Below are 10,228 nucleotides of genomic sequence, written 5' to 3'. Positions count from 1 at the left end.
CGCACCCCCCGACGGATTTTTCCCGTTCCGGCTTTTGCCCGTTCACCTCCCCGCCCCCCTGCTTCTGCCTTTCCCGCCGCTTCGGCGCGGAGCCCGGGGGCCAGCCGGCGGCCGTGACCCCGCCCGAAACCCCTCTGGAGCCGCCCGGGGACAGTTCCCCTCTCCTTTCTTCAGCCTAGCCCGGGGTGGTCCTCGCCGAGCCCGGCAGCGCCGGGGAGCGCAGCCGGGAGGGGCGTCCGAGGGGCGTCTCGGGGCTTGGAGCAGCCCGGCCCCGGCGGGCTGCGGTGGGGGGGGGGGCGCCAGAGCGGCGAGGCCCCCCTCGCCGGGCTGCACGGGCCGCCGGGTCCCCAGGCTGAGAGGGGGCCGGAGCGGCGCCCCCGCCGCCCGCGCGGGGTCTCCCCCATGGTGCAGCGGGGTTCGGGATGTCGAAGACGCTGAAGAAGAAGAAGCACTGGCTCAGCAAGGTGCAGGAGTGCGCGGTGTCCTGGGCCGGGCCCCCGGGCGACTTGGGCGCCGAGATCCGGGGCGGCGCGGAGCGCGGCGAGTTCCCTTACCTGGGGCGGCTCCGGGAGGAGCCCGGCGGGGGCACCTGCTGCGTCGTCTCGGGCAAGGCGCCCAACCCTGGGGATGTTCTGCTGGAGGTGAACGGGACGCCTGTCAGCGGGCTCACCAACCGGGACACCCTGGCTGTCATCCGCCACTTCCGAGAGCCCATCCGTCTCAAGACTGTGAAGCCAGGTACCCCGGCTCTGCCTTTTGTCTCGGGGTCTGGGGGCGAGTCGGGGTGGGCGTCCTGGGAGAGGCGGCCACTCCTTATTGCTTATCGCCCTGGGTAATCGTTTATTTCCAGGGTGCGCGGGACTCCCTGGCGAATGGGTGTGTGTGTGGGGGGGTGATTCCCAATTTGCTGGTAGGAAAACTGAGCTCTGGCTGGCTGAGGCTGCTCTGCAGGCTGTCAAGTATTGCAGCCAGAAGCTGGGTTTCCTAAATCTGTAGCCCCGACTCCTACCGAGAGTTTCTGACCTGAGACGAAAAAAAGGGGGGGGCAGCCTTTGCTGCTGCTCCCCTTTATGGAGAAGGTCCTCATGATAGTAGCGTATTCTTTGGAACAGTCTTATGCATTTTCTAATCGGGAATGAGGTCTTGTACTATTGAGGCACTTGGTGCCAAGGTTACCACCTAGTGTGCCTAAGAGGGCTTAGCGGCTTCAGTGTTTCTTGCACACCAGCAACACCTGGGAGCTGACAGCCTAACTCACTCAGTTCAGGTGGTTTCAGGTGTCTGGGTATGGCCGTACAGTAGGTAATATGTGACTGATTAGAATGTTCTTGCGGGGAGCTGTTGAATAGTCTGGGCTTCGAAAGAACTAGGTGCCTCTTCGTAGTAAAATCTTTACTAAATCTTTGATTTCACATACATTTTGTAGAAGTGGTGGGTAAAACGGACCCCCGTTGCCCTGGTGTCTTTTATGCCAGTCAGATCTACTGCAAAGCACGTTCCGTTTATGTTTGAAAGCATTGATCAGACTGCGTACAGTGAAATCTGATAGTATGCAATGGTCCTGATGTATTTGTTATCTACAGCATTGTTCAGCATTGGTTAGAATATGGCTCTGTTTTCTGAGAGGCTTGTAGGAGAGAGAATTATGATCACAACGTTATTAGAAATCAAACTAGTTTCGTTATGTGTGCTCTTCTGAATCTATAGTGCATCAGAATATAATGGGCTTTTAAATTGTGACTTGGGCTGGAGCGATCAGTCCATCCCTTCACTGCAAAATGCTAGAAAAATCGGGAGAACAATTTAACATGTTCTCTCCCTCACATTGTTTTTTCTTTCTCAGCAGCTCACTTTGGAAATCTCTCTTTCATAGTCCATGGGCTTATTGGGAACTGATGGTTTGTGGTGCAATATACATATGTGTGAGTATTGTGGGTGTATACGCACACACTCACATGTCCCTGCAATCTTAAATTAAGATTTTCTTCATGTGGTCTGTTTCATCATATTCATTTTAAGCTTACAGTTTATGTAAGGGCTTCTTTTTTATTGCTAATTTAAAAAACTTTGGCAGACTTTAAACTTCATTTTCTGTATAGTTTCGCAAATTAAGAAATTCTTAACTCAAACTTTCAGAGCCATATGTGAAAGGTGGAGGAAAGGTTTTGGGGGCTGTAATTTAGTGAGTCAGGCACTGTCTGTAATATGCAAAATACTATATAATACGTGGTTTACTAGTGTAGGTGCCATTTAGTTCAAATCCCATGAGTCAGGGAATAATGAGAACATCTGCATCATAGTGTTTTGTTTTGATTAGTTGGGGCCATAAATGAGAATGTAACTCTTATTTTCAAAAATAGTTTAAGATTTAATAGATTGAGGAAGTCAGTATATACTCAAAGTATTGTGATTCTTTTAGAAGACTGGGGAGATCTTTAATATTAGTCTGATGTGCATGTTATATATTTTCTCAATGTTTATATCAGATTTAAGAAAATAATTCAAAGTTTAGAGTGTATTTGGTAATATAGATTAGCTGTGTTGAATAAAAATCATATGCCCCGGGATGTAGTTGACATTTTTATAGTAATAAAATTTTGCCCTCTTGACAACCATAGTTATTTTTCTATTTTAAATGTTAAACCAAAAAATAAAGAGGGGAATAATTTATATTAATGGGTTTAGCATATTTTCTGATCATTAATAATAAAAGTTCTGAATACTACACTTATTTTTTTAAAGATATGCTCTCCTTCAGTAATTTCTAAAGGGTACCACTATGTGTCATCTGAGATTCTTATTCTTTGTTTCTAAGTAAGTTGTAATTTAAAAATCTTAATTTCTCAAAGGATAGTATTCTTAGTTTTTAGTATCCTCATGTTAAGCATTACATGAAATGGCTTTCTTAAATGGCTTTGTTTAAACAACATTTGTTGTAAAATAGCAAGGTTTTTGCAGGCTAAGTGGAAGACTTCAAATATTAGAAATTAAAGAACTAGAAGAGTTTATTCCTAGAACTTTGGGTGTGATTACAAATCGCATAAATATTATCTCTGGAGGAGACAGGGGTTCCATACTGTTAGGCTTAAATTTGAAAAGTATGAAAATACAAAGTAAGGAAGTTTAAAAAGGAATTTGCGCTGCACATTGTTTTTTTTTTTTTTTCCATTTTATCTAAACTTGGTGAGAGAAATGGATTTTCCATTTTAATATGGAATTGTAAAGTGTACTTTGCACTGTCTCTTGCCTTGATTAGCAACTCTTTGTAAAACTATATTCATAACATCATCTGGAAACTAGTACAGTTCAAGAGTAAATTTAACATTTCTGTGAGATGTAATAATAGTGTGGAATGATCTCACATTCATCGTCTTCTGACAAAGTCCATGGCAAAAGGATGAATATAGATCCTTCCTAGTTTACTCCTTTTTGTCTAGTACATGCTAAGGGGAGCTCAGCCAAAACCAGCGTCAACATGACTTAAGGAAGAATTCTTTCTGGCAGTGACCATCTTCAGCTTTGATTTGGGGCTTTAGTATTTTTTTTTTCTCACTTGCAAATTCCATTAAAGATTATAATGGGGGAAAACCCCCTACTTTAAAATATGGTTCTTAATCCTAGGCTTTCTTGAGAGAATTAGGGAATTTCTTATTGGAATCTTATTCTTACTTAGTATTCACATAATGTGCAGCAGTCAGTGCATTCCTGCTTCGAGGACCGTCTTTAGTTTCACCTGTTCCTTGGCCCAGCTGGTCACCTATATCTTAATTACAGACCTTCTCTTTCTTTCTTTTTTTTTCTTCTCTCTTTTTTCTCTTATATCTCTCTCTCTTTTTAATTCTTGTCTGCAAGGAGAAAACTTCTTAATTGAATTTGATCTTTGTAGTTTCACAGTAGTAAAGGAAGTTGAACTTTGGACCTCTGATGAAATTGTTACATGATCTAGTCCTGTGACCAGTCTTAGTTTCTTTGATTTTATTTCAGAGCGTATTTTTAAGCAGTTTCTTTTCTGGCTAATGATAGAAATAGTTTTGTTCTACAATTCTCTGGATGATGAATGTTCAACTTTAATATTCAATTCATATACTTTTTTAAACACCTATTTCAGTGGTTGCAAATTATGTGGATTTTATTCCGCAGGTTAAATATTGATACATTAAGTACATGAAATCATTGTTTACTGCTTTATTATGCACACAGTGCTTTCAACTACCTTAGGTCTGCTACTGTATCTAGAGAGGAAAATCATGAGGAACAATGTTACTGTTTAAACAAAAACTAGTTTGAAATAGATCTTGTTTAACGCCAATTAATTGTAGGTCAAAGTTTGCCACAGACTCTTGGAGACATTTGATTTATAGGGGAATTTTGTTAAAATGAGCACATTCCTAGAAATCCATTCCCCATTGGTGAAGAAGCATTACTAGAAGCTTTTGAGTAAGGGTGTTACGTTAGGCCAATCATGAATAACTTTATCCCTTTCTTTTAACTTTTGGGTCTTTTTGTCTTTTTGGTTTAATGGGTAATTTGGGACTTGTAAATTTTGTTTAGGTGGTTGTCATATTTGATGAAGGGAAGGGTGAAAGAAGTTAAAATTTAATTGCTAGCTTCCTAGGTTTCTAATACAAAAAACTTTTTTAACATAGAAGCTAGAGATTGGGTGAGGCAGCCTCTTTGTTAGGGAAAATAGTGGTAAATTTTGATAAACCTTAAATTGGAAACTTTACTGTCCTCTCAAAATTTGGTAGCAGTTTTTTGGGTCTACAGTTGGTCTCAACTCAAGTAACTTCAGGTTTTGGAATTTATTCATTGACATCTTCAGTTCATGTGAATAATGGGCTTATGTCATAGAAGCTGAAGAAACACTTAATAATTGGCCCTTTTTAGTTTTCAGATCATTTCTGTTTTATTCAGTTGAATGTTAAAACTGATTTTCATGGGACATAACTGTGTTCCTGGGGAATATAAATTGTTTTCCTCTGGAGGTTCTGGGAAGTACTTCATAAAACCTCTAAGAGACAAATTTCTCTGTGTGTGTGTGTGTGTGTGTTTCTTGGTCTCTAATTTATCTAAATTGATGGTAAAACAAATCTACATTTGCTCCAGGATCCGACTTGTGAAGTCAGTGCATAATCTTCTCAGGTGAATAGTTTCATAAAATATCTTTACCATATAACCTCTAGGTGCTTTATAAATTTTGTGAGCACTTAGGATTTTGGGGAGTGTGTTGTCAGAGAATTTCATTTTTATGAACCACTTCCATATTTAATACCAATTCCAAACTCTACCAATTCTTAAGTCAGTTTTTGGTTGTTTGTGATATGATGAAGTGTAAGTATTTTGGTAATGAAGACCAGAACTGTGACCCTTTTAATTAAATAAGCAGTTCTGTCTCTCCTCTGAATTTTTGAGAAATAATTTCCTTGCAGTACTACATTTTGGCAGAGAGAATGAATGTCCTTTATTTAAAACTGCTCCTAAGGTTTTTGGTGGCTCAGAGGCTAGTGTTATGAGAGACGTGTTTGTGCAGGAAGAGTTGTTCTTCTCCTTGAAAGTATGTTATTTAGAATGTTTCCCCCAAAAGGTGCTGATTTTACTTTATAAAGAGAAAAAGTTTGGTTCCTGGCACATATTCATTCCCTTAGCAGCCGTTTGGGGGTGTACCCATGTGAGCTAGCTCTGGTGATATAAAAACAGATATAAAAATGAATCAGTAATGATCTCAATCTTCAAGAAGCTCACACTTTAATGGGAGCTTAAGGTTTCATTGGTCAAGAAGACCTGTAGTATGGGTTTTACCTTTATCACTCTTCTCCTAGTACTTAAATAAAACTCTTTAGAGAAGTTTGAGTATGAATTTTGGTGGAAGCTAGACTAATTAATTGGTTGCCAAGCACATTGTTCTAGAAAGTGGTGTGGGGCTACATCTTAGGATTTGGGTTCTCAGGTCATTACAAAGAGGGAAATCAACTACAAACACAATTATCTTTTGAAAAGCCCTTAGTTAAATTGCCCTCAAAATACAATCTGTGTTTTAGTCACAGTGTATTTTAAAAATTGTGTTTGTAGTATACCATTTGTAGGACCAGAACTTCTTGCCTCTTCTTGCCCTGTCCCCCTCCCGCCCCCCTCCCGCCCCTGCCATGTTGGAACCAATTGCTGTGTTTTGGCTGAACACTAAGTGAAATAGTTTTGCTTGCATTAAAGGGTTAGGTTTTTTGTTTTTGTTTTAGTTTTTTTCCTTTAATAAAACCCATCTTTTAATTTTAAAAAAATTACCCTTATCTGGGTGTGTGTAGTTAATTTTTAGAAGTTAAATGTGCCCATGAGGTGAAAGAAAGCTTTCATTGCTTTTGTGTCTTGGTAGGGTCCTTGCCTTGTGCCCTCATTTTTTGCTTTGGCTAGCAGAGGAGAGAACTATGAAGAATTTTGAATTTAGCCTGAGAGATGGATAAGTGCTGGTTGAGTGAAATTTGTATCCTCTCAGTAGTATGTAGGAAGCAGAGGAAGAGACAGACATGGGACAAGAATGTTCAATACAGACAGGTCTTCAGTATAATCCATCTCAGTCATATATGTGTATGTGGGTAAAACCTTATTTTGTGTAAATGCACAAAATCTGCATTATAGGGGACGCCTGGGTGGCTCAGTTGGTTAAGCAGCTGCCTTCGGCTCAGGTCATGATCCCAGCGTCCTGGGATCGAGTCCCACATCGGGCTCCTTGCTCAGCAGGGAGCCTGCTTCTCCCTCTGCCTGCCATTCTGTCTGCCTGTGCTCACTCTCTCCCCCTCTCTCTCTCTGATAAATAAATAAAAATCTTAAAAAAAAATCTGCATTATAGGATAATTGGAAAATGGAGAATCATATTGTTTAAATATATAGGTAGTTCTAATATGAATCATCTAGAAATAATGCTGGTAAAGTGCTTATGGCCATTTCTACCTTCAGCCTTATTCAACTCATAATGTATTGAGTATTTTTATTTAACCCATACTGTAGCTGAAATATTACTGGTAGTACTTTGCTTTATGGTAATAGGCTTTCTTGTGTTGCCTTCGAAGCCTAGCCAATTTTATAGGAAAATGCAATTTGCTAATCCAGTAAAAAGAGAACTGGAAATAGATTTCCACCTTAACTCCCCCTTCTCTTTTGTTAGAGTCACAGTTGACTGGCTTCCATAGAAAAGGGTAGCACCATTATATTTCCATCCCCACCCCCTCACCCCCCAACCTTAGCAGTGTGTCCTAACACAATTGCTCCGCAGTGTTCCTAGGAGCAGTACTGCTTCCCCCCAACCCCCCAAATTTCAGTCATTGCCTCATGGCCAGGGGAACATGGATTACATTTTGAGCACCATAATTTGACTTGTGACATAACTAAATAGCTGAGAAAAGACAGATGGTGCTCATAAATTGGAAGGTACCTTGTTTTAGTAACACACTGGAGATAGTTTCAGAGACTCAGGAATATTGAGGGTTAAACTTTTTGCTATAATGTGTTTGGAGTTTAGGGTTTTTTGTTTTTTTGTTTTTAAGATTTTATTTATTTATTTGAGAGAGAGCATGAGAGGGGAGAAGGTCAGAGGGAGAAGCAGACTCCCCATGGAGCTGGGAGCCCGATGCGGGACTCGATCCCTGGACTCTGGGATCATGACCTGAACCAAAGGCGGATGCTTAACCAGTTGAGCCCCCCAGGTGCCCTGGAGTGTAGGGTTTTTAAAAAATACTATGGAATGCAAATTGGAAAAAAATTTTGCTTCAAATTTGTTAAAATTAGCATCTATTCTATTTGGAGGCAGTCCTGGTCTCAGGTATACATTATGAATAGTACCTGATCTACTTAATTAAAACTTTTTAGCGTCTTAGGTTCTTTGCTTTTTTTTTTTTTTTTAGATAATTATAAATACATAATTATTTTTCTTGCTTCCAGGGAGTTTGTGAGTGGGTACCCCATTTCTCATTGTTGTTCTGATTGGGAATTATATGTGACTATGAAAAATATTTTTGTTTTCCTTTTAAAGAATTTATTTTAGAGAGACAGAGTGAGTGGAGGCAGGGGCTGGGGCGATACAGAAGCAGATGGAAAGGGAGAGAGAATATCTCAAGCAGACTCCTCACTGAACTCTAAGCCTGACATGGAGCTCAGTCTCACAATCCTGAGACTGGGACCTGAGCCAAATTCGAGTTGGACCCTTCACCAATGGAGCCACCCAGGTGTCCCAGCAAAAATGGGGTTATTTACATACCCATGATGACATTAAACAGAAATAGTTTTATGGAATGAAAATACTCTGAAAGGGAGGGGGGAAAAGGAAGTATTTATTAATAAATGCTTTATTTCTGACTTTCATCAAATAGAATTATGCAAACTTGGCTTTTTTTTCCCTCTAATAAAATAACTTAAAAAATCCCTTTTAATGGAGTAGCCCCAGAGATCTATTACTCTTTGGAAGTGGTTATCCAGTTTGCAACAGGTATTTGGTGATATGTAGGTCAGATCTCATCAGGAAGGGGTAAAAAAATCCCAATTCATATGTCTGTTTCTGTGTTTGTTAGGATTCCATAGCAAGTGACAGAAACTACTAAGGTTAATTTAGGCTAGAAAGTTTATTGGCTTACACACATGAAAACCCACGCCTAGGGCTGTAGCAGCTAAATTCATGCTCTTAAGTGACGGTTTTTGGGACTATCTCTTGGCCCTTTTCCTCAGACTTGGCTTCTTTTTCAGCTCACCTCTCAGTGAGCTTCAGCAAGAAACATGGCTCTGAACCACCCACCCCCCAAGTCATATGGAGTCCTTAAAGCTTCTCATCTTTGTTCTGGAGTCCAATAATGAATTTCATGCAGGGACTCTGTGCCCATCTCTTGGACCAGTTGTAGAGAGAGGGCAGCCGGGTACTGTGATTGGGCAGGCCTGCATGAAACGTCTACTCTTGCAGTTGAGTATAGAAAGCACAGTGTGATTAATAACTGTCCTAGAACTCCAGGAGATAAGGGATGGGTATTTCCTCAAAAGATGGGACGATGGGGAGGCAATACTACAGGAAATGGCCTCTTTTGAAACATTTACTCTCTCCTACTTTGAAACCACCAACAGTATACAGTTGTCATAAAGCTTATCATTTTTTAAAAACCAGATATTGACTGTAGACCAAAACTGAGACACTGATTTTATTCAAATAGTTTACTTAAATATTATAATTTTGAAGTTTTTAATCTAAAAGCTGCTTTTATTTAAATGCTTTCTCTTTTAAGATATCAACATCTCGGGGTGCCTGGGTGGCTCAGTTGGTTAAGCATCTGACTCTTGATTTCTGCTCAGGTCATGATCTCAGGGTCCTGGGGTTGAGCCCTATGTCGGGCTCTTTACCCAGTGGGGGGCCTGCTTGAGATTGTTTCCCGTTCCTTCTACCCATCCCCTCGTCCCCTGCACATGTGTGTGTACATGCTCTCTCTCTCAAATAAATAAATCTTCAAAGAAATCAACATCTCAGTTTTTTAATGTGTGCAATTGAAAGGTAGGTACTGCTTGTACTTTTTCAATTTTTTAAAATGTCAGGATTCTCTAAGTCAGTGCTGCTTATTCTTAGGTGGATAGGATGCTTTGGAGGATCATTTAATTATCTTAATCATTGAGAAAATGATTGTTAATCTGTTTGATGTGATTTTTTTTTTCAAGATTTTATTTATTTATTTGACAGACAGAGATCACAAGCAGGCAGAGAGGCAGGCAGAGAGAGAGGAGGAAGCAGGCTCCCCGCTGAGCAGAGAGCCCGATGTGGGGCTCGACCCCAGGACTCTGAGATCATGACCCGAGCCGAAGGCAGCGGCTTAACCCACTGAGCCACCCAGGCGCCCCTGATGTGATTTTTTTAACTTAATATTATATCATTTTGAAGATGAAATTCTAAAATAATTGCTTTCCAGGATGTTTTGCTATTCATTCATTCATTCATTTTAAATAGGCTCTATGCCCATTGTGGAGCCTGATGCAGGGCTTGAACTCATGATCCTGAGATCCAGACCTGAGATAAGATCGAGTCTGAGGCTTAACTCAGCCACCCAGGGGCCTCCAGGATGTTTTGCTTTTAAGACAATGGTCTTTTTAAATATAAACTGAAGCTGCATTTTTATTGTATTATTTCTAAGCATTCTCTAATAATACCTTTAAACCATGATCTCATAGAAGTCAAACATAAACTACTTCACTGACTCTTTGAAACACTGCT

General features: G+C 40.7%; 1 protein-coding gene across 3 annotated transcripts in view; it reads left to right on the top strand.

The window, feature by feature from the left end:
• Positions 1 to 277: 277 nt before the first annotated feature.
• The window catches only part of MAGI3 (membrane associated guanylate kinase, WW and PDZ domain containing 3), a 231,521-nt gene continuing 221,570 nt past the window's right edge, over positions 278 to 10,228 (top strand). For 2 of the 3 annotated variants that reach the window (XM_082685037.1, XM_082685036.1), the window contains exon 1: positions 280 to 738. In XM_082685037.1, coding sequence (XP_082541163.1) covers positions 423 to 738 — 316 coding nt within the window. In that variant the 5' untranslated portion in view covers positions 280 to 422. Of the gene's footprint in view, positions 739 to 10,228 lie in introns of all 3 variants that reach the window. The other variant, XM_082685038.1, reaches the window with a different exon arrangement.

Source organism: Mustela nivalis, assembly GCF_964662115.1.
Source record: "Mustela nivalis genome assembly, chromosome: 10".
NCBI lineage: Eukaryota > Metazoa > Chordata > Mammalia > Carnivora > Mustelidae > Mustela > Mustela nivalis.
The sequence above is the reverse complement of the archived record's forward strand: the minus strand, read 5'-3'. Positions and strand labels throughout refer to the sequence as shown.